Source organism: Cyrtonyx montezumae, unplaced genomic scaffold (genome assembly GCF_038088225.1).
Source record: "Cyrtonyx montezumae isolate F1298 unplaced genomic scaffold, pur_monq_1.0 scaffold_31, whole genome shotgun sequence".
Taxonomy (NCBI): domain Eukaryota; kingdom Metazoa; phylum Chordata; class Aves; order Galliformes; family Odontophoridae; genus Cyrtonyx; species Cyrtonyx montezumae.
Window position 1 is genome coordinate 2,186,046 of NW_027072036.1, and position 26,781 is coordinate 2,212,826.

General features: G+C 53.3%; 4 protein-coding genes across 4 annotated transcripts; 1 reads left to right on the forward strand and 3 right to left on the reverse strand.

Annotated features, from left to right (window-relative positions):
- Positions 1-2,900: 2,900 nt before the first annotated feature.
- Positions 2,901-6,810, reverse strand: GPN2 (GPN-loop GTPase 2). The gene is made up of 5 exons (XM_065744451.1): positions 6,369-6,810; positions 4,806-4,962; positions 4,452-4,612; positions 3,525-3,655; positions 2,901-3,042 (listed from the first exon to the last, which is right to left on the reverse strand). Exons 1-5 carry the CDS (start codon positions 6,783-6,785, stop codon positions 2,970-2,972), a joined length of 939 nt encoding a protein of 312 aa, XP_065600523.1. The 5' UTR covers positions 6,786-6,810; the 3' UTR covers positions 2,901-2,969.
- Positions 6,811-7,893: 1,083 nt separating this feature from the next.
- On the reverse strand, positions 7,894-12,373 carry GPATCH3 (G-patch domain containing 3). Its single transcript, XM_065744463.1, has 7 exons — positions 12,016-12,373; positions 11,365-11,783; positions 9,881-10,055; positions 9,455-9,514; positions 9,071-9,192; positions 8,802-8,929; positions 7,894-8,282 (listed from the first exon to the last, which is right to left on the reverse strand). The coding sequence occupies exons 1-7, from the start codon at positions 12,371-12,373 to the stop codon at positions 8,063-8,065; spliced, it is 1,482 nt and encodes a 493-aa protein (XP_065600535.1). The 3' UTR covers positions 7,894-8,062.
- Positions 12,374-14,301: 1,928 nt separating this feature from the next.
- On the reverse strand, positions 14,302-15,953 carry NR0B2 (nuclear receptor subfamily 0 group B member 2). The gene is made up of 2 exons (XM_065744613.1): positions 15,266-15,953; positions 14,302-14,862 (listed from the first exon to the last, which is right to left on the reverse strand). Exons 1-2 carry the CDS (start codon positions 15,789-15,791, stop codon positions 14,582-14,584), a joined length of 807 nt encoding a protein of 268 aa, XP_065600685.1. The 5' UTR covers positions 15,792-15,953; the 3' UTR covers positions 14,302-14,581.
- A 1,307-nt stretch (positions 15,954-17,260) lies between these two features.
- NUDC (nuclear distribution C, dynein complex regulator) lies at positions 17,261-26,089 on the forward strand. The gene is made up of 9 exons (XM_065744449.1): positions 17,261-17,385; positions 18,487-18,564; positions 20,542-20,745; positions 21,223-21,306; positions 21,657-21,776; positions 22,177-22,371; positions 23,169-23,252; positions 23,542-23,660; positions 25,390-26,089. The coding sequence occupies exons 1-9, from the start codon at positions 17,290-17,292 to the stop codon at positions 25,439-25,441; spliced, it is 1,032 nt and encodes a 343-aa protein (XP_065600521.1). The 5' UTR covers positions 17,261-17,289; the 3' UTR covers positions 25,442-26,089.
- The last annotated feature ends 692 nt before the right edge of the window (positions 26,090-26,781 follow it).

Genomic DNA, 26,781 nt, shown 5'->3' on the forward strand with positions numbered 1-26,781 from the left:
GGGAAGAGGAGGGGGAGGGGGGCGACAGTGTCCCACCGAGGTGAGGACATCCCCATGGAGGTGCGGATGGGGCAGCACAGGGGAAAGCTCAGCACTTCTGGCCCTGGCACTCAGCCACAGCGAAGGGCGCAGCTCTCGGAGCGCGAGTTTCAACACGAACAGTTAATTACACTGAAATCCAGTCCCGGCAGAATGGGCCGTGAGCTCATCAGATGGAGAGCAGCAGGGCTGGGCCGCGCTGGGCAGGACCCGGCTTTGATGGGAAGCAGTGTGACTCAGGGCGCGCCGGTTCAGCGGGGTCTTCACTTGGGGACATCGGGGACGCGCTGAGCTGCACTTGGGCACGGTCAAACATTGGGTTCAGAGAAACTGAGGCATGACCCTGGGGTGGGGAGGATGGGGCCGTGGGAACGTGCTGGCCGTGGGAGGATGCGTGGAGCAGAACCTGCTCTCCCGGCCCCACATCCCGCGGCAGAGCCAGCTCAGCACCCGCGGGGCAGTGCTGGGAGCCCCCGACCCAGAGCTGAGCAGTGAGTGTAGGGCTGAGGATGGGGTCCCTCGGTGCCACCGGTTCCCTTTGAGGGGAACGTGCAGGACCCCCATGGTTGGGCTCTGCCTGGCCCTGAACGCACCCACCCCAGCTGGGAGCTGCTCCCAGGCTCACTGGGCAGCGTGGGGCTGGCAGACGTGCAGGATGAGCTGCAGGCACCTGCTGGGTCTGACCCCAGGGGTTGGGGACACAGGGAGGGGACAGCAGGCGGTGTGCGATCATAACCGTGCCCCAAATTGCAGTGTGGTTGGGGCTGCGATGCTCCCCAGCCTCCCAGGCAGCCCAGCAGCTTTTTGGGGCTGGGAGGGACCCCGTGGGCTCTGCGAGGACTCCCCATCCCTGTCTCCCCATGGCAGGAACAGGGCAGGGCCGTGCACATGGATTTTAGGGTCTTTGAGCAGCAGTGGCTCAACGGAACCCAGGTGCTCATGCTCAGGGAGTGTCCCCAACTCAGCCACCCTAGGGCTGGGGACAGTTGGCAAGGCACTGGGAGAAGATCCCAGTACAGCCCCATGCCAGTGGTAGTGGCCATGGCTTTAAGGCTACTAGAGCAGTTCTCTGCTGCCCCGTTGGCATCGCTCACACAACCCAAGCAGGACAGGCGGGCAGCAGGACACACAGTCGGGCTCGTCCCTCATCCCTTGTCCCCGCACTGGGTGACAATGGCTGAGCCCCATCCCGGGGGTGGTGGTGGTGTGTGCTGCCCTGATGGGGAGCTCACTGGGCCCAGGATCAGTGGGAGGCAGCCAGGAGGGGGTTAGGGTTATAGGGATGGAGCTGCATATCCCTGCACAGAGCTGTGAGCCAAACCTCAACCATTCCCCACCTCCAACCATTCCCCATCCCCGACCATTCCCCATCCCCAACCCCACGGAGCACAGATCTGGGGGTGGGGGCAGGAGGGACCACACGGGCTGGGAGCCAGGACCCCAGGGCCGGGCCTGCACCGCAGTGACGAATCCTGGCCCCGCGCCCAACGCTTGCTCAACGGGAGCGACAGGAGCCAGGGTGTCACCTCCTCAGCCCCCGGGAGCCGTCCCCTCCCGGCGTGGGGACGTGCAGGAGAAGGACCCGGTTTGTGGGACGTGGCAGTGCTCCCCATGGGGTTCAGAGCCTTCTGATTTTCCATTTTCCCCACTGCAGGGCTGAGGTTGCAGGTGCTGTGTGGGCTCAACCAGCAAAAGCCGAGCGGCCACGAAAGCTTTGGCAGCTCATGGGTAACTCCAGCTTGACCCGACAGCACCCTTTTAAGCCACCAAATCTCTCAGAGCCGTGAAAAATCAGCCAGAAATCGGCTTTGTTTTTTGATGAGCACGTATCATCCGTTCCTTTTACATCAGGCACGGGGCTCAGAGATTGGGGTGGGAAACCCCCATGAGCAAAGCATGAGGATGGAGTTTCGGCTCTGGCTGTAGTCAGGTTGGCTCTCAGCCACACAGCTCCAGGTAGGGCTGAGTTGGGGCTGCAGGTTTCAGCTCTGGGCCTTCAGGGAATGAGCTCGGGCACCCGCAGCAATCTGCGTTTGCATTTCTCCACATCCAGAGCCACAGAACGGTGAGATGCTGAAACACGGGCTGCTCATTCCCCACCAGTTCCCATTCTGACAGTGGGGCCGTGGTCAGCAGCCAGGAAAGGCAAAAATGGATCTGGGATGAGACAGAGAAACTGCAGAAAGAGGTGGAGGAGGGCTGACAGGGTGGCAGCAGGGGGAGGACCTGCACACGGGTTCCCAGGGAGGTCAAAGGGGAACACAACGCTGCAAACACAGCCATGGCTGCACTGCACTCCACGAGGTGGCTGCTGTGACATTCCCACCAGAGGGTTTTTAGCCCCAGGCTTTGTAGCACTTGGTTTTATTCATTCAGGTTCAGCAAACTCCCAAGATGAAAGCGAAACAAAGTGTTTTATTAAGAAAGAGTCCTTCATTATTTAAAAAAAAGAAAAACAACCATCTCTCTTCTCCGTCCTCCTTGAGACAGACCTGAGGCTTCCTTGCCTGGATAATCCTGAGCATGAGGGCCACGTACACTCCTCCTATGAAGTAAACCAAGAACTCACGTCTCAAGTCTTACTAGAGAAGAAACAAGCTGACTTTTCTTTCCCCAGACCTATCTCGGTCACAATGGGGAAGAGGTGACGTGGCAAAGCTCGGTCTCCCTTGCTTCTCTTCTCTCTCTAACCCCTGCCAGATCTTTCTGGCCCCAGAAAGACCCACCTTGCCTTGCCCTCAGCCACAGCCCTCCACTCCACCACTCAGTGGGGCTGAGGTCAAATCCCCACAGCAGAGAGTGCAGCAGCCAGACCTCTGCCCGGACAGACTTTCACTCTTTGTGAGTCACACAATACAGAGTCCCTTAAACTCTCAGCAGCGAAAGGAGAGCTGTCAAAGCAGAGAGCAGCTGCAGCAGGGCTGGGTGTGTTACATATCCATCACTTCTTCCTCCACCGTCTTGTCCTGAGATTGCACATACTTCTCCTGCACTGCAAGCGTGCTGATAACGCACTAATTAAGGAAAACAAGGCAGCAGGGCAGGGCTCAAACACTCCCTTCTACAAGGAGCTCTAACATTCTCAGCGAGGAGCCTGAAGGCTGGCAGGAAGACAGCAGTGCTGGCAGCAGCACGCATCACCTGAGTTATTTCTGGCTCTGGCTGATCCCAGGCCCGACAAGTACAGGAGATTCAATTGTATGGTTTGGACAGAGTGCAAAGAAACAGTCCAAGCGAGTGTGAATGAGTGGAAAGTTGTCAAAAGATTCCTCCCACATGTACAGCGTCAATTAGCAACACATGCGGTAGCTGCGGTGTGGACAACTGCCTGCAAAGCTCTGGGCTGAGCTTCTACATCACCACGCAGCACCAGGTGATGTCAGGAACAGCCTGCAAGCTGCCAGCCCCACCTCCAGCCCCTCTCCTCCCGTCTGAGAAGGAGAAATTAAAACTCGACACAAGAGAGGATCGGTGGAGAAGGATACGAAGTGAAGTGGAAATCTGCTCCCACTGCTGCTGACATCAGAGCTTCCAGGCTCCTGTGCTCCTGGTCCCCGAAGGAACAGCCGTTGGCTTTGTCCACTGCCTGCATCACCTGCCGCATGCTGTCCTTGTCCTGAAACGGACAGAGGTGACACATGGGGAACACAGTCCTCCCCAGGGGCAAGAGCTCACGCTGGGCTTCACCACCCATTTTCTCCGAGGCTCTGGGCCACCCAAACTGCACGCACAGCCTCGATGACACTGCCTGCCTCCTCCCTGAGCCCTGAGGCGACAGGACAAGGAGGAGCTCCCCCCTGGGGTCTGAATACACGATGGGCTGACACCCTCCACCCTCTCGCTCCCTTTCATCACTGCTCATCTCGGCCCATCTCCCTTTGTTGACACTTCTGCAAACTGCAAAATTAACATCTGCTGTCCTTGCTCACAGATGCGTTCCTCCCATCTCCAAATTACTTTGTGCTCCCTGATTTAAAAGCGTTTTAGGTAATGGCTCAGAATTGAAATGCGGGTGCTGAATGAAGGGGGAACCCCAATCCCCCACCCCGGGACACAAGGCCCACATAGCTCCAAGCCCATTAGCTTTTCCTTCTCCTTTGGCTGCCACAGAACATGTGGTGGACTTCACTGCCCTCCTCCATCTCTGAGTCTCTCCTCTGTAAAGCTTTCAGCCCCCATGCCCCCATTTATTACAGCCAGTTCTGGAGGCAGATGGAGAAGCAGCAGAGGCAGGTTGGACTCAATGATCTCTTGAGGTCCCTTCCAACCTCTATGATTCTGTGATTCCGTAACATGGGATCTGGGGATGGCCTTTGCAGAAGGCATATTTCCCTCACGAGCTGCTCCCCAACATCCTGGCTGCTCCACCAGCACTCCCCATTCCCTCTGCCCCTCTCCTCATGCCACATCACCTGGACATTGAGTGGAATGAAGGACACCAGGCTGTAGTCCTCGATCACCTCCACCAGCTTCGCGTTGAGGCGGCGGTAGTTTCTGAAGAAGGGGTCAGAAGCTAAATGGTCGACCAAGTAAGAGAGGTCCAGGACCTCCGTGTAATAATCCAGGTTGAAAGCTGAGGGGAAACACCAAGAAGCTCTGAAAACCATTGGTAGACATCAGTGATTCCTCACCCAGAGCCTGCTAAAAAGAACCCAGCGAGATTTACACCATTTTCCCAACCACCTCCCAGCAAAACAGCCCCATACCTCTGCAGCATCTGCATCTGGCACCACCCAGCTCCACATCCCCCCCCGAAAGGCACTCACCCAGCTTGCCATACTGCTCAATCAGGTCCATCTTGGAGAGGACGTTCACGTGGGGCAGCTCCACGTGCAGCATGGTGGAGAGCGAAGTGCAGAGCACGGAGATGAACTTGCCAGGGTCTGTGCAGTAGTGAGAATCCACCAAATGTACTGCAGCCAGCTGGGAAGCAAAGGCACAAAGGTGAAAATCCTTCTGCTTCCTCCCAGGAGACTCCAGGAAGGACAACACGTCCAGGTCTAACTGCAAGCACACAGACCCCTTCGTGGGGAAAGTTATCACCCACCTTCTAGCTCAGGGACACAAAACATCTTTGGATGTACATGCGGATATACAATCTATACAGTGCATGGAGAGATCCATCATCTCCACCCTCACACCCAAGGGGGCTTCGGAGGGCTGTGGGAAGGCTGCAGCACTGCAGGACCCCCTCACACCCACAGCTGCTCTCACATTTCTCAGGACACCTCTCTTTGCAGCCGCAGTTCCCTGCTCGTCTGTACTCTGCAGGTTTTGGGGGGGAGCTGAGGCTGACCCCCATTCTGAGCTACACAACCACCTCACTGTTCCCACATCCCCCCACAGGGACGTTCACCAACACGGGAGAAGCAATTGCCCTGTGGTTTGAAATAATAACAAACCCCTCAATTAACGAGCTGCTCGATCCCCTGTGCTTCACACGGCTGTAACAATGCGGTCTGTGATGTCTGCTAAAGCTGCTGCCTGTTGCACAATGCCACTCACACTCACAGCTCCACAGCTGAGGGTGGTTGAGTCACAGCCCCATGCCTCTGCAGCAAAGAAGAGGCAGCGTGGAGCACTCAGGCAGGTGTAAGCACTCCTGTGCCCATCAAAACAGGAGCGTAACCATCTTTTTTTAGTAACTACAGTTTCAGTGTATGTTTATTTGAATAAAGATGAATTCTAATGTGCAGATTCCCAGGGACACTCTCAAGCAAACCAACTCGCCCTGCTCGCTCGCACCACATGTGGTTTGCACATTCACGCTTTGGCCCCAGTGCAAAGCAAATGCAACGTAGGCAAGTCAGCGTGGTTCTGGGACTCTTCTCACCTGTGCTTCCTCATTTGCATCTCCCATTGTGCAAGAAAGCACAGAGCACGTATTCTGACGTGCACAGCACTTTGGTTTGGCTGCAGGAGTGGCAGGTAGGGCCCGAGATGACACCTCAGTTTCTCACAGTGCAGTGCAGAGGATCTGCACTCGCTCTGCGTGCACCCTGACCTCCCTGCCCTGAAACACAGCACCGACCCGAAGGAAACACAGAGCAAACCTTCCAGCAGCGAGACCCTGGGAGGAAGGGACCTGTGTTTCTGTTCAGGATAGTGGCACTGTGCTGGGCATCCTGAACATGCTACTCCTGCCAGTCCCACCAAGCATAAAACGGGGACAAATTCCCCTTCTTCCTCCATACAGCCTTTTCACAAGCAGGGTGGTGAAGAAAACAGCTGTTAGTAGCCACATCCGCAACCCAAAAAGCCCCGACCACGTGGTGTGCAGCACCTGAGCCCCTTGCACAGCAGCAGTGCCCACAGAGCACCAAACCCACCCTGAAATTCCACTTGGCCAACTGTGCAAAGACATTCTTCAGGGCATCGTGGTGGGTGTAGAGCTCCACCTGCCCCGGGCAGTCAAACAGATAGTAGTGACCTCTGAAGGCGGCCAGCTTCTCCTGCAGCCAATCAAAGTTGGCCTCCAGGTACTCCATGCAGTAGATGAGTCCCCCGTTGGGCCCCAGCTTCAGGTTCTCCATCACATCGGACAGGGTGATGAGCTCAGAGATGTCCACGGCGCAGGAGTAGGGCATCCCCTCGTTGGCCGGGTCCAGGTTCACCACAGCCACCGTGCGCCCGATCCTGCCCATGAACTCCTGCATGCCGTGGCAGTACGTCGTCTTGCCGGAGCCCGGAGGTCCGATCACCACCTGGCCGAAGGCCAAAGGGTTCCCCTTGCTGCTCTCAGACATGGCGCCTCATCTCCTCCTCCTGAGCGACGAGTGGAAAAGCTCTCGGTCACAATTTTATTCCAGCACGGCAGCTGGGCCTCGAGCCCGTGGGTGCCGATCGGGCGGGCAGAGCCCTGCAGCGCGAGCAGCCGCGGCACAGCGCTGAGCGTCCCCTGTGCCCCCACATCGCCTCCCCCCGCGTCCCCACCCGCCCCCGTTTCCCCACACCCCCCCTCTGTAGGCCTACATCCCTCCCCACGCCCCGCTCCCAGCCCACGTCTCTTCTCCCTCCACCCCTCGCGTGTCCCGCTCCCCCCGTGTCCCGCTCCCCCCGTGTCTCCCACATCCCCCCCGTGCCCCCACGTGCCCCCCCCGCCCGCTCACCGCCACCACCGGTGCAGCGGCGCTGGGTCCGGGTGCCCGCGGGGCCCCGCTCACCGCGTTCCGGCCCCGGAGCGGCGGCCGCCAGCACAGCGCCCCCTGGTGATCGGAGGGCGCGGCGGACGGAAGGGCACTCGGGTCCGCGGGTTCGAATCCCCGCTCCGCTCGTTCCGTCCAGGCACGAACCCCGCGCCCTCCACCTCCAAAAAGAGAGAAATCACGTCGTCTCTGCCACACCTAACGAGAAGTGCAGAGTAAGCAGCAGGGCCAGGGTAGAGCCCGCTTCATTCACGTTTAACACCACAACGCCAGGCCACGCGGATGAAAGCTCCCAGCCCAGGGCTCTCTGCAGCCCGGACTCGGGTTTGGAGAGGCATGGAAGGAAGCAGCTGCTACGCCTGACCGCAGGGCGACGCCTTCCCGAAGGCGGCCAGGACGTGTCTTTCATCCCAGTGAGTTTCTCCCGGGACTGTGGGATTGTCATGCCCAAGCAAGACAAAGCTGTGAGCCCACAGCAAGCTTTCTGCAGGACAGTTACGTTGCCACAGCTGGCCCTGCCTGTACTTGTCCTCCCCTCGGTCTCAAGGAGCTGTGAACTATGTGCTTTGGATTTTGGGCTGAGCTGGCTGCAGACCTAACGCAGCAGCTCTGCTGATCCAGGCAACATCATCAGCTTTAAAGCTCCGGTGTAAAAACACTACTCCCACCCTGTTCCCAGTGAAGAAACAGGACCGTTCATTTTTCCCCTCACTTTAATAGTTCATGGAAATAAAAAAGTAACCAGGGCAATTTCTGTTACAGATTATTTCTTCTAAAAACAAATATACAAACACGGTACTCCGGAACTGAGACCAGCAGGAGCCAGCCTGTGGTCAATAGGAACAGGAACAGTAAAAAGGCTCTGTGACAGTCTCTGCTCAGTGTGGCTGGGCTCTGAAGCTCTCCAGAGTGCCACGTGATGCCCGGACAAAGGGCATGTCCTGCCTGTACTTCATGGCAGTGGGTGGCTGGCGCCTGAGCAGCTGGTCACCACTGTCCATGGGGTCAGGGTCATCGTAGATGGTGGAGATGAGGACAGAAGTGTCTCTCCGTGGCTTTTTCACCTTGCTGAATGCTGGCAGTTTTTCTCCGTGGTACCTAGAGGGAAGCAGACAGCGTTGGGTCCGATAGTGCTGGGGCTGTGGGTACCCCTGTAGATCCAGGCTGTCTCCACCAAGTTACAAAGGAGGAATGGACAGAACAGTGCAGGTGCTCTGTCCTGGGGCCATCTTGTAGACAGGACTGAGAGCCAGCCCGCACCACAGCGAGATACAGCACTGAGCAAAGCCCACAGAGAAGGCAGAAGTAAGGCACACGATCTCACTCAGGTCACTTGAGCTTTTCCCACAAGAATATCGTAGCAGAGGCGACCCTTAATTCCTGAGCACAGCTTTTACTCTGCGTTTGTGCACTGCCAACAGTTCCATTTCTTCTGGCCTAACAATAGAAGCCCTTTCAAGAGTGTTGACTGTCAAAAAGAGCAGTGCAGTCAGCTCTGGAGTGCTGTGGTAAGCCCCTTGGACACAGCCTTACAGCTCTGGTCCACGCTCCACTCTTTTTAAGGCAGTTAATTACAGATGCCAGGCACAGGTTGCCAGGGGATGACAAGGTACTCACCCCAGACCTCTCTTGCATCTGGGATTCTGACCCTCGTTGTCAAGAGCTTCAGTCATTCCAGAGTTGTTGCTCCCAAGCCCCAGCCCCTCCATCCAGCCCTGCTGCTCCAGAACCTTCCTGCCAAAGCCCTGGGAGAGCAGGAAAAAAAAGTCATGAAGTTGTTGGATAAAACTCACCTTCATCTTCCCAGAACCTCCTCCCTCAAGACCCACACATTTTGAACATCACCAGGGCAGCCTTTCCCCAACCACTCTGTATTCAAAGCTCACCTTGGTGTATCTCTCAAAGGTGCCAATTTGCTGCCCTGATGTAGACCCATCCTCCAAGCCATCCCGAAGTCTCTGTTCCAGCCACATCTGCACTGAGTCACGAGCATCCTTGTCACCTCCATCTAGGGAAAAAAGAAGCAAGAGTCAAGAGTAGCACAGCTCAGGAAAGCTATTTCCTGCTGTGATTTCCCCCAGAGCACCACCCAACAAGGAGGCAGAACCTGTTCTTTTTGGCAACTCTCACAGCCAAAAAATGTTCTTTCAAGTACAGTGACGTCTTGGATGCTTTCAAAGGATGACTGAGTTCCCCACGTCAAAAATTCTGCAGGTTCAGAACTTCCCAACCTCCTCTGCTTCCTAATAAGTTTTTCCAAGCTCAAATACCTTTGTCATAGTAGATGTTCATGTCCACATCCCAGTCATCTGCAGTCTGCTCATCAAAGTCTGCCAAGAGAAGAAAAGCAATGGTTTTGGCAATGGCTGTGGAAGTCTGACACAGAAGAGCTGCTAGCTAGTGGTCAAGCTTTCTCTAACAAAATGGGAAGGAACAGGTATTAGGGTATATAAGCCACGGTGCTTACAGAAGAGGCTGCTTACTAGCAGGACCAGCAGGTCCTCGAGCCATCAGACAGAACCCCTGCAGGTTTTGTCATCAAGGGAAGGTTCAAAAAGTGACTGCAAGATGCCTGTATCTGCAGCTGAACTGCAAGGGTTATACTCGATTTACCTGCTTCTGTGAGGCCGGGCCCCCAGGCCCCAGCTTGTGGTGGTGGTTAGTTTGTCATACAGTGACACAAACACCAACATTACCTCCGTTCTCCTCCCGCCAGTACTGAGCATCTGTGTAGAAGACAAGGCCTGAGCCTCCTTTCTCCCACTTCAGCTCAATCTCCTCCTCAAACAGGCGCTCCTCCACACGATCCTGCTTGGTCACATCCTCATGCAGAGCCTCGTGTCGTTCCCATTCCTCACAGGTATCGTTGTCCTGCAAAGAAACCAGCAAAAGGTGGGTGACAGCAGCAGCACAAAGCCTCCTCCTCAATTCCCTGACCCTCATGGTCCATTGCAATGCCTTTGCTATATAACACCTTTGTCAACAGAGCTCGCCTCAGCCTGCTGTTTTCAGGCACTGACACGACCAGCACTGATGACCTCATTCCCCTGACTAATGCCATCTTCAGAGTCAGCAGACAGAAGTGGTGAAAAATACCACATCACACCCACTTCAGAGCATGCTTTCAGCAGTGTACCTGATCTGTAACACAAAGATGCCCATTTAAGGAGCAGGTGTGTTGTACGTAAAGTCAGCACTAGCAACCAAATTAATTCCACTCAAGTAAGATCCCTGAAGAGATTGCATCAGTTCCAGAAAAGACATTTGCTGGCACAGCCACAGATCAGACTGACAGCTTTACTGCTGTCTGCCCAGCTTTAGGCACAGCCCTTCAAGGGAGACATTAACCAACTAAAGAACGTCTGAAAGAACAGCTAAGAGATCCAGGAAGCAGAGCCCATGAGAAATGGGCAGAGGAGCAGACTTGCTTAGTCTGGAAAAGGCTGAAGGCAGGTGTTGAATAAAAACGTTTTTAAAGGAAGGAACAAAGTGTTCTCTGTGTTCACTGTTGCTAGGAAGAATCTAATGGGATGAAACTGCAGCAAAGATTTGACATACAAGTTCATTCTGGTGTATAATGGCAGGACAACTGAGAACGGGAATGGCTTGCCTCAGGACTGCACTGCCTCTGTAATAACAAAAGGTTTGGGAGAACAGGCTAGACAGGCGTCTGTCACAGGGTGCGAGTCTCTGGAGAGCCAGACCAGCCCAGTTTTCTAGAAGTCTTTGTCAAGAAAGTCATTTTTCTCCAAATGACTAACTTGTATTGCAGGAGCATTCAAGGTCGACCATTTGCACGACTCCGCATGTCATTTCCAGAACACTAATGTGCTCCTCAGTCTCCAGCCACTTTATTTACAAGCAGCAGCAGAGCCAACCTGCCACACAGCAGGCAGAGTCCCCTCCTGCAGCACCAGCCACAGCCCAGGCCCCATCCTCTGGTCTGAGCTCTTACTGCTGGCACTCTAAAGCAGCTTGACTTACACAAGCTGCTTTGGAAGTATTAACATCTGCACGAAGGAGCTTAAAATGTGAACAACTCACATCTGACACCGTTTTCAGTCAAGTTGACTTTACACTACAATTAAAAGATTAAAAATGAGCTCTCAGAGTTATATCAACTCCCTCAGCTTCATAGTGCAATGGCTAACCTCAGGCAGCACTACAAAAATCCACTTACATCATTCGAGTGCGACTCCTCTTCCTCCTTATCCTGCCCCACCTCATCTTCCTCAGCACTGGTTGGATCAGTCACCTCAGATCTTGCCACAGGCCCCTCGTCCTCTGTAATCTCATCCCCTGTAGCAGTGTAAACTCTTTCTTCTTCTATAACTGTCTCAGTGTTCTGGTATTCAAAAGGCACATTCCCATACCTGCGGGATGAGCCTGTCTTCGGGAAATCCAGCTGCAATTTCTTGATGATCCAGGGAGGCAGCCTGCAGGCACGGATCAGCTCCAGGAAGACTTTCAGAGGGGTGCCCACGTTCCCAGAAGGCATAAAGGAAGGGGGGTTGAACTCAGGCAGCCGCTTCAAGTCCGCTTCTGCAATGGTTTCACCTTCAGCCCTCGTGTCCGCTGCACTGGGAAACGTCTCCGTGCCTGGAAGAGGGGAGGAGTGATCTGGGGACGGGAAAACACACACTACACCAGAGAGGGGCAAATCGGGGCCCTCCTGGGAAGGAGCAGGTAGAGGAACGGCCCCAAAGTGTCTCTGCTTGCTCCATAACAGATGCAAACTGTTAAGGAAACCCACCAGGGGAGAAAGAGGAGGGCGGGAGGGGGGAGCTGAGACCCAGTGCTCAACGGGCCCACAGCGGAGGACCAGACGTACCTGCTCCGGGGCTGAGGCGGACCCTGCGGACAAGGCAGCGCCCGGGCAACGACGTGCCCCCGGGCCCGACCCAGCGCCTGCCCGAGTACATGCGGACGAAGCGCCGGACGCGGCCGGGCCGCACGGCCACGGGGCAGCAGCAGGTGCCGGGATCCGCGGCCTGCTCATCGCCGCCACACACCGGCGGGCGCTCGGGGCGGTGGCGGTAGTGGAAGCAAAGAAAACCGCCGGCCTCCAGAAACTGGCTGAAGTAGGCGCGGAGCTGAGCGGAGCGCAGCGCGGCCGGGATGCCGCTCACCAGGCAGTACCGCGCGGCAGCCGCGCCGCCATTAGGAAGCCCACAGCGCGGAGCCGCCATCTTCTCCGCCGCGCCGTGCGTCACAATGGCTGGGCGCGCTGTGATGACGTCATCGGCAGACCTGCGTGGGGAGGGCGCCGCCTCGTGGCGGGGAGGGGGTACTGCAGGCGCTGGGGGGGGGTCCGTGCAGCGCAGGCCGGGGGGAGGGCTTGGCTTTTCCTTTTTTTCCTTTTCCTTTTCTTCCTTTTCCCTTTTTTCGTTTTCCTTTTCTTCCTTTTCCCTTTTTTCCTTTCCCTTTTTTCCTTTTTCCTTTTTTTCCTTTTCCTTTACGCTAGGTAAACCGTAGCTCTGACGTGTAGGACAGGGAAAAAGGGCGATGCTATGGTGTCGTAGGCTGAAGTGAGATGCTCCCCCACCGCTCAGGAGCTCCCCCAGGGATGGGGGATCCGTGCGTGGATGGAGGCACCGCGGATCTTCCCTGTGCACAGACACCTGCCTGCTGCTGCTGGGTCACTGTGCCAATGGGCGCCCCACGCAGTGACTCACGTGCGTGTCACCGTGCTGAGCAGCTCGTGGCTGGCGTGGACCTGCGGAAATCACGCAGTGACTCATAAGCTCCTTCCCCTCGGAAAACGGCTGTCAGGGGCTGAGATCACCTCGGAAGCGACCTACTGCGCTTTGGCAGCAGGGGTGGAGGGACAGATGGGCAGAACGCTCCGCTCTCCCTCCGGGCTCCCGGCTCAAACGTGGTGTGGATCAGTGGGTAGGAGGGTGATGGGGCACTGGGAGACGTCGCGTGGCTCCACCAGGCGCCTGTGCAGGGCCGTGCACGCACACGGGCTGCTCTCCGTGCCCGCTGACGGCTGTGTGCACATCCAGGTGAGTCAGCACCCACCTCCTGCCTCAGCACCCCCGGGCACGGCTGCGTGCGTGAAGGAAGGTGCAGCGTACGGACGGGCTGCGGTTCTGCTGCCTCTGCACATTTCTCTCTGCTGGGAGCACGGGGCTGTGAGTCAGACAGCTCCTGGGACCGCACCGCAACGCTCCCCTGCGATGACGAGGCACCGAGAGCCTGTGGGGAAACTCTCTGTTCCTGCTCGTCCCTTCCAGAACCACGCAGCTTCTGTGAGTCCAGAACCCCAGAAATGTAACACCCTCCCTTGGCAGTCACCGCCGTTTTTCCAAAATGCAAACCATTTTATTAAAATAATAATTTACCGCGTCCTATATACAAACGGAACGAAGGTCCGCTCCCCAAACACTGCCGTCCCAAAGCCGCAGACAGCAGGAGCGAGCTTACCCGACGTGCTGCATTTTAACCAGCTGTAACTCAAGGCAGGGACAGCTCTGCCAATAACAGTCCTGCTCGTTTGCTGTGTCTGCAGCTCAGTGTGTCGCTGTGGTCGCAGGAGCAGAGCCTGAGCTGTTGCTACAAGCAGCCCCGCGGTGTTTAGGTAGGGTGAACTCCCCAGTGCTCATGCAGCATTATTTGCCACACGTTTTGCTGCTCTTAAGTAATCCCTTGCTCTGCTAGCAATCCCGTTGCAGTTCATGGCATAATGGGGACAAGATGCAAGCTAATGAAAGGCAGGGGGCGTCCATTTGGCAGCCTGCACACCCTGAACCCTTTTATACCTTTCCCTCTCGGTGCCTGAGGGGATCCTTAGGAATATTTCTGAAATTTCATGCACAGAACACATTGGCCAAGACTTCGAGACCTAATTGCTTTCTGTTTGCACTCGGTAATGCTCTACAAATGATTCCAGTGAAGATAAGATACTCAGCACCCCCAAATACCACTACCACAGAGTTGAGCTGCCATGGGCAGTGAGCTGAGGTCAAACCCCATCTCTTGGAGTTAACAGCAAAACACACATTGATTTTAACTGAACCAAGGATTCAGAGAGAGAAAAAACCTGGAGCAGGCTCTGACTTGGTCTGCTCTGTGTCACAGGGCTGCCCCTCACTCTGCTCATCACTCAGCTGGCAGCTGAGTACCACCAGCTACAGAACAGGGGAACAGCCACACACACATACTCACACTCCTTGAAACAGAGGTGGAGCAGGAGCTGCCACAGACATCTGCTGAATCAAGGCTGCTTTCCCTGTGCTCTGCTAAAACCTTGCTGAGCCCTGCAGCCTATTGAGAGCCACAAGCAAAGCCTGTGGAGCTCAGAGCTCCTGTCCTGAATGCCTGCTCCCCAGTTCTCCCCGCTGCCCTGCGAGGTGTTGGCCAGCATCCACAGGGCTGTGGAGGAGCACAGCTGCTCAGAGAGCCACGCGTGGTGAGGGAGCCAGCTGCCAGCTGGTGATTTCATACAGCATATCCACGATCAGCTCAACGATGTCTGCGTTGCCAATGATGGGCCGGAAGAAGAGGTCTGTGATGAGGGCAGGAGGGATGGATTTCAAGGTGGAGGTGATCAGCAAAATGAGAGCAAAGCGGTCCTGGTCCTCGGGGTGCAGGATCTGCACGACTTCCTGAAGTGCTCGCTCGGCTTCCCGCTGCAGGCTCTCGATGTACAGGGAGGCTGTCAGCCCTGGGACATCTGCCAAGAGAAAGGAGGAAGAGCGTGTGAGGAGGAAGGCTGGAAAACAGCTCCAGGTTTCTCCCATCTCCGTCGCTGTATCTCCTCCGAGTGCCACACTAATGACATGCATTTCAGGGCTGTCATGTTGAGGGAGTAAATACAGTTAACAGAGCAAACAAAAGCTGTGTAGAGTTAAGTCCCAGGGTTCTTTGTGAGGTGAGGAGGTCTGCATTCAGTGTCCCTCCTCCCTGCTTCCGAGCTGCAAACTGCATTGTTGGTGCTAATGCTAATGGGAGCAGCTCTCTGCTCTCACACACACTCTTGCCCAAACTCCAAGCCGAGAGGTGTGTTTTTAGACACGAGCTCATGCAGGGCTTTCTCTTGCCACCAGCAGGCAGAGCTGGGAGGGTTGAGCACTCACCGGGATTAAAGAGAATGGCTCCCTTCAGGTAGGCGTATTCTTTGGGGCTCAAGTCCAGGCTCCAGAAGGTGTTGAGGCTGCACTGCAGCCACTGCACAGCAGCCAGCATGGGCTGCGTCCACTCAGGCTCCTGCCTTTTGCTTTGGCCATCGAGGAGGATCTTCTCGAGCATGCTGGGGGCTGGGGTCTCCATCACCTCAAATGTCACCGTCTCCTGGACCAGCCCCAGGAGGAAGAGGGGGACCCAGCAGCTGTCCAGCAGCAGGAGCTGATCCCCTCGTGGCAGCAGGTGGAAGGAAGGGAGGTTTTTCATGAAGCTGATGGTTTTCACCAGCACATCAGAGGCAGCCTGGCAGGTGACATGGGGTGTCCGGAGGCAGACCGTCCAGCGCTGGTGGCACAGGCAGCGCTGGTGGGGTGGGCTGTGGCTCAGGTTCTGGCTGAGGAGGGTGTAGAGAATAGCTGAGTGTTTGTCTTCATGCTGGCACTGGCACCTCTCGCAGTCCATGTCCGGGCTACTGGTCATCAGCGCAGAACTGGGAGCCTTTATCCTCTGTGAAACTCCACAGATGGGAACAACCTGCAAGCTTCCTCCCCGTCTCAGCCTGGAAGTGACCTGCCCTCCCTGCTCTGCCAGCACATGGCTGTTCAAGCCTGCTCTTATAAGGCTCGGTCACAAGTGGAACACCCCTTCCCAGCCTTGACCGCTCCGTGATTAAGCGGTCCTCATTAAAAAAAAACCAAAAAAAACAACGACCAACCAACCAACCCCAGACTGATTGGCTGCGAGCAGCAAGTTCTCAGCATGGCGTCAGCGGCCGTTTTCTCAATGAAACCCCAGCAGCCACAGCGAGGGGATGGGGCAGCGGGTTGGGCAGCCTTATCACAATTACCCAAACAGTATAAACAAAGTCATTAACCCGGGCTGTACCATGGCACCAAGGCCCCACGCTGCAATCAGGCTGTGCTATCTGGCAGGTGTCGCTGCCAACAAGTTCACACACACACACACACACACATACACAGCACTCGTCTGGAGTGAGGACCCCGTGGCAAACAGCCTGTGTGCTCTGGCCTTGGAAAGAGCAACCTGGAAGTCATTTTATCAGCAGATGTTTGCCTAACCTTGTCGACAGATTCGTGCTGTTGCAGTTAAAGAAGCCGGTGAATTGCAAGACTAAACCAGACAGAGCGCCCCGTGTGCTGCAGGAGAAATGCTGTGTAGGTAAGAGCCAGGTATTTATATGTGTTGATCAGAAGGAAGGTGGCAGCAGGTAATTATGGATTTCAGGGGTGCCTGTGAGGAATTCCTCACCCAGGAGGATCCGGTGAACCCCGTGGGGATGGGAGCAGCTCACCTTAAGGGTGCACAGCTCTTTGTGTGCAAACCAGGGGGAACCTTGGGACACTTTTATGGATTTACACCACAAAACACCCAGGTATTCGTGTCTGTTGGCCAGCACAAGTTGTCAGGGAAGCGGCAGCATCTGCTGACTGATTTCAGGGGGACTTTGGGCAGTAGTCACCCTGTGCAAATACAGGACAACTCACCCCGAGGCATGCAGCTCTTGGTGCAAAACAGGAGTGCAACCAGCTCCCAGGGGCAAGGAGAGGTCCGCAGCAGCCAGCAGGGGCTGGCGCAGTCTCTCCCCACTGCAGGCCGCAGGCCCTCTGCCCTGTTTAGGCCTGGATGAAGCGTATGGTGACTGCGGGGAATTCAGTCCCGCTGTGACAAGGCAGGCACTGTCCGGGCCTAAACATCCCCGCCCCATCTCGGGCCCAGAGACCCCGTGGAGCTTTCTGGAAAGGCCGAGGCCACGCCGTCGCTATAGCAACCGAGCCCCGCGCCGCTCTTCCCGCCTCTCCACCCCGCCTACGGCCTCCACCAATCCGCGAAGGCGGTGGCGCAGCCGAACGCTGCGATTGGTTGCCGAGGGAGGTGCCCGCCCTATCCGCTTCCGCCTAGCGTGCTTCCGGTTCCGTTAGCAGGAGCGTGAGGGCTCTGCGGCGGCGGCGGCGGCAGGATGGGGCTGAGCGCGGAGGAGGCGGCGGAGCAGGAGGACCGCTTCGATGGCATCCTCCTGGCCATGGCCCAGCAGCACCAGGGCGGCGTGTGCGAGGTTAGCGCCGCCGCTCGCGGGGCGGCCGGAGCGTGATCCGCGCTCCCGGTGGTGGTTGGGTGTGGAGGAGCGGGGCGGGCCCGGGAGGAGGGGCGGCGCGTGATTTAATGGCGGCGGCACGTGGTGACGCGCGTGGTGCTGGAGAAGGGCTGAGGAGCTCCGCTGCGTGGCCGCTTTTCAGCGTGCGGATCCCGTTCCCTCGGCCGCGGCACCGCTGCGTAGTGCCCCGGGGCGAGGATGTGAGCAGGAAGAAGGAGCGCGCTTTCTCAGTGCTTTCTCAGTGCAGCCACACGGTGGTGGCCTCCCTGAGACCCCCCCGGTGTTTGGCTGCTTCGGCACGGCTCCCCTCCTCCTCACGGGGCTCTCACGTCTTCACGCTCCTCACGTGGCAGCTCTTGCTGGGGTCTCAGGGTCCTGAAGATGAAGGAGGGATGTGTGGAAGTATCCCCTTCACGCCAAAATTTCGGAGGAATGGTGCTGAAGATAGCTCCTTGTTCAGTCCTCAACGTTCAGATTGGAATACCAACAGGATGTAATTCCTGGGGGGAGGAAAAAAGATAAAATCATGTTCTTTGAGAGAGTGCATTTCCATCCATCAGTAACACATGGCAGGTAGTGAAGTAGTTAGTGGGAAGCAAAAGAAGTTTGGCCCTTTGAGAATGTAAATGGGACACAGAGCTGGAAAGGGTGGACATGTGTGCCTTGAGGGCAAGGCAGTATAATGCAGTACACGTGTAAACCTTTACACGTACACGTGTGTATGAGTGTGTGCATGCCCAAAGTTCCTGCATCAGGTGGGGCTGAGTAGCAGCTTGGGATATCCACATAGGTTCATCTCCAACGTGATCTGAGAATAACATGGCTGCACTCTGGGATACCTGCCCTGAAAAACAGAGATCCAGGGTATGGATCTTCACACAAGCCACTGGATGTTTTCTTTAGGAAACAGCCAGAAGATTTCAGTATGATCCTGACACAGATGATAAGGATGGAATAAAGACTGTTCACTACACTTGAAGTGCCTTGAAGTGATCTGGTCTCATTGCTCTGTTTTTTTTTTCCCACCCTTTTCCCATCCTCCTTCCCTGTTCCCTCTGCCAGCTTGTGAACACATTCTTTAGTTTCCTGAGGCGTAAAACAGATTTCTTCACTGGTGGAGAAGATGGCGTAGCAGAGAAGGTAAAAAAAAAAAAAAAAACAGCATCTGGAAGTTGTCATGTCTTCTGATTTATGTGTAAGCTGTGTCAATGTCGTGCTAAGCTTTCCTTTCCTGAACGTCCTAAGACCCTCTGATGCATTTGGGGGTGAGCAGTCTGTGGTAGAACACCACTGAAATGAGGTAACAGTGAGCTGTCCCTGTCTGTGATGAGGCACGATTGCTTGTTCAGGTGATACTGGTGGTGCAGGTTTTTGCCATGCTCTGACCAAAGGCTTGTTTGGAAAGCAAACCTGCCAGACACACTGACTTAACGGTGACAGACACTGCCATACTGATAACTGTGTGTTGCCTTGTTTGTTCACCTCTGAAAAAGCCCAAAGTCCACATCGTGCAGCTGCACCTTTGTCTCTGGGCTGCTGTACCTGTAAGTCTCAGCGTGCCTCAGCTCCAGGCTGCCTCACTAGTGTGCTGAGCATTTCAGCACCAGTTTGCCAGCTTTTCTGAAGGGTCCTCAGTTGTACTTGCCAGTATAGCAGCTGTTTCCTGCTTGCTTAGCATGAGAACTGCCTTGTAATGCTTGTCTGGATGCTGCCTTTGCTCTCTGCCCTTCTGACGTTCAAACTTTGTGTGTTTGCAGCAGGGATTGCAGGGGAGCTGATGTTGTGGGAGGGTCTGATACTTCTAGATTCCACAGCCAGTACAGAATAGAGTGAAAAGCCCAGAGTGCATGTCTCTTCTAAGGACTTTTTGGACTACTAAAACTCCCTGTGAGCAAAGCAGGTGCTGTTGCCATGGTGAATGCATTAGGGAAGGGATTAATTGCTAACAGAGTGCAGAATGTACTCTCTAGTCTCCAAAGTAACAGAACTAAGGCAGGTGAGGGATGGGAAAGTGGATGATTTCAAAGGAAGAAGGAAATGAAGTCTAGTGCTATTTTTCTGACACTAGAGAACGTATGTCCTCAAATTCATGGGTGCTTCTGTGCTCCCAAGGAACAAAACTGTGAGTTGCAGTTGGGAGATGAGCCCTGATGGTTGCTTTTGGAGGTACTGCCTGCTGTTGTTGGAAGTTAAGTAGCTAAATAGCTTTGCTCTCTGTGGGTACAGTTGGGAGCAGTGGCTGGGAGGTGCATGACTTCACTTCTGTGTCCTAGGAGACGCTGGACTCAGGTTGTGTAAATAAAGCTTTCTTTGCCCTTTGAAAACAAAAGCAGAAGTAGCTGGTGGTTGATGTAAAAGGAGATGCTTTGAGTTGCTCTGGAAAGGTGCTCATTCCTTGTAGGGTTTCTGGGATTTACATTAAGAGGTACCTGGCACCTGCATCTGAGTGCTCCCTCCACTGATTTCTTTTCTCAGATTCTGAGTTGTTTTCTGGAACAGACTGCAGTTCTCTTCCATGCTGTTTTGCACAGTGCTCTCTGGCATTATGGAGCACGAGGCAGTTGCTCTGGCTTCCTGCCTGTGTACTCAGCTTTCCCTCTGAGCAGCACAGACATTTGCTTCAGAGACCTTGAGAATTTGCATTTCCTAGACACAACAACACGAGAAGTTGAAGTTAGGTTTGAAGCAAAGATTTCTGTTGGAACCTGACCTTCAGTAAAATGAACTTTTCAAGTATTCTTCCTCTAAATCACGACACTGTTAATTAGACTGATACCTATTGATTTCTGCTCGACTTTGTTGTTGCAGTGGTAGCAACATTTCCAGGAGCTACAGAATCTCTTCATGGCAAAGGTTTTGTAATCCAGACTGGGGAAAGCCCAGTTGTGGGAGAGGTCAGAAGTAGGTGTAAAAACTAGGTCCAGTGTCTCCATTCTTCCTGCTTTCCTAGATCTATGGGGGAGCTGTTAGATGGCTGAGTTAGGAATGCTGGAATACCACAAAGGACACACACACACAAAAAAAAACCAAAAAAACTTTGTATATAGTGAGTTGGCTTCATTTGGTTTTGAAAAAAAAAGATTTCTTTAGGTTTTTAAACGCATTCCTGTTTTTCAGCTGATCACAGACTCCTTCAACCATCACAACAAACTAGCTCAGAAGGAGAGGAAGGAGAAGAAGGCTCGTCAGGAGGCAGAACGACGGGAGAAGGCAGAGAGAGCTGCAAAGCTTGCCAAAGAAGCAAAGCAGGAAGCAAACGAGCCAAGGATTAAGGAACTTACAGATGAGGAAGCAGAAAGGCTGCAGCTGGAAATTGATCAGGTGAGAGCTTCACTTGGCACATATGGTTGCCAGCTAAGTCCAGGCTGCCTCCCCCATTTGCCAGTGCATATTTCAAGTAGTGCTGAGTTGTTTCAATAGCTTGGACTCGCAGCTTTGTGTCATCAGAACCTCCAGGTGGGAGCAGGTGGGGAGCTCCTGAAGTAGAGCAACCTAGGGCAAACAGTTTTGCTGTGGGTTTGCCCATGAGTCCCTTCGCCCTCAGCAAGGTGTCTCAGTATTGCAATTCCTTCTGCTGTAGGTGTCCTGGGGTGAGGACCAAACTAGTTTTCCCTTCAGTAGTGTCATTTTCCTGTAACACTGTATTCCAAAGGCTGAAAATTCCCCTTGGGTCTCTCGGAGTGTAGCTGAGTCTGGCTCTTTGGTTTCAGCTGGAGAAGTTGAAGCCACCTAGTGTCAGATGAGCAAGTAACACAAAGTATTCAACTATCCTAATGCATTAATTCTCTTCTTAAACAGAAGAAAGAGGCACAGAAAGAGGTCAACAGTGTCCCAGTGAAATCCTCAGAGGATGATGGTGAATCTTCAGATTCTAACAAACAGGTAAAGCTCACCTGGGGACTTCATTTCAGACCGAGAGAAGTATTTTTCTGGATAACCCTGAGAACTCTTGTGAATATTAGGGGATGTCCCATCTGCCTTTCTTTGAGAATATGCACCGGAGCTGATTTTCTCTTCTGTGCTGTGCCCTGGTCCTAACAATGCTTAATTCCCAAAAACTGCAATGCATTTTTTTCCCTTGTAGTTTTATTTTAACAGAAACACCATTTCATTTAGAGCTAAATTTATTCAAATATCAGTTACATTCAACTAACCTGAAACTCTTATAATTGTGAGGGGTATATGGGGACTTGAAAAAACTTCTTTCTTTTCACTTTCAATTGGTTGGTTAGGAAACAGAAACAGATGAAGAAGAGAAGGATGAGAATGATAAAGGAAAGCTTAAACCCAATGCTGGCAATGGAGCTGACCTCCCAAATTACAGATGGACACAGACACTTTCAGAGCTGGATGTAAGTACTGCCTTATATACAGGGTCTGAGGAATCTTAGCCACAAAATAAGAGTAGGTGCTGGTAAGAATAGTGGACCTGGAGGTTGTTAATTTTACTTAATGACAACATTTCAATAGCTGGGGGACAGTCTGGTGACTAAATTAAACTGCCAGAAGCTGTAGTTAACTCTGCCAAACTTTGGCAAACAAAGTTAGAAGAGGACAGGAAAATCTGCTTCCCTTCTTGGAGATGCATTGGCCACACTATTGCTAAATTTACACTCCTTTCACCTCTCCCTCGAGCAGCAAGAATTATCGTATCTTACTCTGGCAAAAGGCAGAGTCTTACAACAGCAGCACAAGAGGGCAAGGAGAGACTTAATTGCTCTGCTCCTCACATCTGACCTTTGTCTGTTCCAGCTGGCCATCCCTTTCAAGGTGAACTTCCGACTGAAGGGGAAGGATGTGGTGGTGGATGTCCAGAGACGGCGCCTCCGAGTGGGCCTGAAGGGCCATCCTCCTCTTATTGATGGAGAGCTTTTCAATGAAGTGAAGGTGGAGGAGAGTTCTTGGCTGATTGAAGATGGTAAAACAGTCACTGTGCACCTGGAGAAGGTAAAGCAGTGTTAACTGGGGAGGGCTGGGACTTGCCTGGTGAAATCAGGGTCTCAAAACTAGTGAGCACAGGGCTTTTTAAGCTGGAACAGAAGAACTGTACTTGTCCTTGGTCCAATGTCAGTGAAGTTATTGGAAGCCAGGGTGTAGCCACTTGGCCCTGTGTGCTGTTTGCCTGCAGGGAGGTGAGGCACCAGCACAGATTCCCCAGAGAAGTGCTGGTGCCCCATTCCTGCAGACAGCCAAGGTCAGGCTGGAGGGGCTGTGAGCACTGATGGAGCTGTGGGTGTCCCTGCTCATTGCAGGGGAGCTGGACCAGATGGCCTTTAAAGGTCCCTTCCAAACTGAAGGATTCTATGATGCTGTAATCCAGGATCCCCAATTAATATTTTCAGCAAATCAGGAAAATCTGAAGGAAGTCAGATGTTTTGAAGTTGCTCCTTAGTGCAATTGTGCCATTCTTTCACATCTGTTAGTGACATGAGCAGCAATAAGTCTGTCCTTGGATTCTCATGTCCCTTCTGGGCCTCTAAAGGCAATTCTTTATTGTAATTCTGTCTTGCTGTGCCAACCATGACATCTGTTGTGCTCTTGGCTTTGCCAGTTGAGGAAACTGTAGATACCTGAAGTGGTTAGAAATGAAAGTAATGCCCTTTATCCAGGTTCAGATTTTACTGACACTTCAGAGAACTGTCAAATAAAGTTTGATTCCAGCAGCTTTTTCCAGTGGCTGAGACATAAAAAGCCAAGAGCAAGTCCAGAAAAAAGAAGTACTTTTTGCTTCTTTGTTCCCTCAGATCAACAAGATGGAATGGTGGAACAAACTAGTCTCCACAGACCCAGAGATCAACACCAAGAAAATTAATCCAGAAAACTCAAAGGTAAGAATGAATGAAGCCTTCTCTTGAACACATTCACATTCAACTTCTATAACTTTTGTTCTACCAGCATAAAAATCCCAAACAACACTGGGAGCACTGCTGCAATGTGATGCCATCTTACAGGTGCTCCCAAAACTGCAGCTGAACAAAGCTGAGACAAGTTGGAGCCTCTGATATTTCTCTGACTGTGCATACAGCATTACGTCCATCAGAATATCCATGCTGTGTGTGTCTGTGTGTGTGCCTTGGGCAAAGTGATTTCAGTTCTGATGGAATTCCCTGGTTTCAGTTGTCAGACCTGGACAGTGAGACTCGCAGTATGGTGGAGAAAATGATGTATGATCAGCGACAGAAATCCATGGGCCTCCCCACGTCTGATGAACAGAAGAAGCAAGACATTTTGAAAAAGTGTGTAAACCTGATGGATTTGTGGGTGCTTGTTTTCCCATACCCCCCTCCTGCTCTTCCTCTGCACAGATACGTAGTGGTGTTACTGAGCAAGGAACAGGTCACCCTTCAGTTCTACCTGAGTTCAAATCTGCAGTTACAAAGTCATTGAATTGTTGGCTAATCACCAGCACCTATAAAAGCCAGTGGGCTAGATAACATAAAGGGAAATTCTGGGAATAGCCCAGCTCTGGCATTGTCTTAATCTTCTGATTTCAAGTCCAGAAAGCATGTTTGAGCATGGAAGTACCAACTCTAGTGAACTTTAACATGGTCTTGATTGTTTTCTAATCTCCCTCCACTCAGTAGCTCAGATAACCTGCCTTACACACCTGTCACCAGACAGCTGTCTCCAAGCCAACAGTCCTTTTATGCCTTTATTACCTTGTTTGGTATAAATGCACCTTGGCAGGGAAATTACTCACGGAGCCCCCAAGGCCAGACAGGGAGGTGTGGAGGCAGTTCTGAGTCAGGCATCTTCCTCAGAATGCACAAACCCACATCTCTTAGTGCTGGAAGGAGGATTGGTGTAGCAGGCCTTCCTTCTGCACCTGGCTTCTTTTCCTTCCTCAGCTTATCTGTGCTGGCAGAAGCTTTGCTCAGAGCAGTTCACTGAGTTTAGAGTAGAGCAAGACTGCTTTAGATTAAAGACCAGACTTCCTCAGTGCCTGAAGAGATTGTGGAGTGGCAGGTAGTCCTTGCCTGCTGGAAGTGGCACAGGTACCTCAGCAAGACCACTCATTCACTGCTCCTCAGGTTTGGCCCACGTGCAAATTATTGGCTGGTAAAGATTGGATAGGAAGTTTAAACTTTGCTCAGACCAAAGTGGACTTGACACCCAGGTGGGTTCTAATCTTTGCTGGTGAGCTCCTCCTGGCTGCTCTCACTGTGCATATTTCCAGTGAGATGGAAAGTGGAAACACTACAGTAGCATTTCAGGGAAAACAGAGGGGCCTGAGATAGGGGCCTGCCCTTTCCTCATCCCCTGCATATCCCCCACACACAATTGTGTTGTATCCCATGGTGAACTGCAGGGCAGAGAAAGAAGGCAGGGGCATCTGTGTGCCCTAATGCCCCACTCCTGATCTCCCATAGGCACAGTTCAGTTCTCAGAACTTTCTGATGGGGCAATCTGTGTCCAAATAGTCATATCTGCTGAGACTGCAGTACATTTGAAATCAGGTTGTGCTTAGTCTAAAGTTGCACTGGAGATAGTCCCTATGTCTCCAGTAATGTGTATGGTAACACATTTAAGCTTAAATCCTAATCTACCCTTATAATCTCCCCTCTGCCCCACAATCAGTGTCATAGCTGCTACGTGTCTGTCCGAGAGGCAGCAGTTAAGGGTGTGTAGCTGATAAAAAACTGCCTTGTGTCTGGGCTCACTGACCTTGGTGGCTGGCAGAATTGCTGATACTACTGACCTGAGGAAAAAGCATTTGTAGTTTGGGCAGTGTGAACTGGGGAGCTTGGTAAAACAATCCCTGCTGTGGAGGGTGTGGAGAGGAAGCAAACTTGATAGTACAGGAAGTAGGGATGTCTTACCCCTTGGGAGGAGGCTGCATGAATGAGCTGAAATGGAGTCGAGGGGGTGCTGAGCCTCTCAGGTGCTCACTGTGTGGCCCTGGGGAGAGCTTTCTGTGGCTCCTGCTGACTTATAACCTAGCTGCTGTCTTTGTGTTCTTTGCAGGTTCATGGAGCAGCATCCAGAAATGGATTTTTCAAAGGCCAAATTCAACTGATCCCTGTCCTTCTCCCCACAGCCCATTGAATGGGACAGGATATGTATTGCTGGATAAGTAGGGATCCCTTACCTTGGGCAAGTAAACACTTGCAGCATCCCCAGCTGAGCTTGCTGTGGAGGCAGCTCTGTGAAGTCATCCTCAGTTGTCCTGTGTTGAGCAGAATGCTAGGCCACAGAAGCAGCCTGCAGCAGCTCCACTCAGAGCCATCTGTGGCACTTCCCAAGCAGCAGTTAGGAGAGAAGGAGGGGCTAGAGCAAACAAGGCTTCAAGAGCCAGACCTGGGACATCTGGGGACGTATCCTTAATGTGTTGCTTGGCTTAATCTCCTGGCTCTTTGGAGCTATTCATCCCTGCTTTGCCATTTCAGTTTTGGCTGCAGGTGTTCCTGAGTTTTTTCCTCCCTCCCTGATCTGGCATTCTTGCTCTCCTGTGAAAACAAAAGGTCAGTTTATTTTAGGGAATAATTCTGGTTCTGCCTCCCTGGGCAGGGAAAACAGCAGTCTTAGAAAAGAATAAAATAAAATAGCCATTGCAGTAGAGAAAGGCTGCTGCTCGTTGCTGTGACCCATCACTTTAAGGTAGCAGACAGCATTGTGCTGCTGCCCAAAAACAATAGGGAAGGATAAAGCTGACTCCTTTCTTCTCACCTGTAATGGGTCACGTTTGGACAGGGTTTCGTGGCTGAGCTGCACTCAGGTGCCCTCCATGGTTACTGCTGCTTCTGTTGCCAGAAGTGGAACAGATTTGTCCCCATAGGGCTCAAGGAAGGGCTCCCATTTCAGCTGGAGAGGATGACGTGCTGCCCTATGGCAAGGGAAGGCTGGGGGTGTGTGGCTGTGGGCAAGGGGAGGGTGTGGGGGTCTTTGGGATAATGTTCTTACTGAGAGTTCACCTGCCTCTTTTCCAAGAGCCTCTCTTCCTGCTGCTTACTGACAGGCATTGCTGCCTTCTGTTCTGAGCTGCTGCTGACAGCAGTGTCACTCCGCATGTTCGTGTCTTTGTTAAAACTGCAGTGCAACATAAAGGAAAAAAAAAAGTGTCAAATTTCTGAGTAGAGCACTTGGTTCATGGTGCAGGAGGGCTTCAGGGGGGCCGTGCACTTCGGGCGTGAGCTGGGAGGGGGGGCTGCCTGCTAGGGGCTGGGGTTTCTGCTCTGTAGCTGCTTGGGAATCCTTCTCAGCTTCCTCTCATCCTAACTTCTGCTCCCCCAGCTCAGGACAGACTGCAGGATGCTGTGTGTTGCTCAGGAGTGCTGTTCTATGCATGTGGCTTCAGGCTCCCCATTCTCTACATAGCAGTGTGTGACTGCTGAGGAAGCCGCCCTTGCCCCAGGTCTG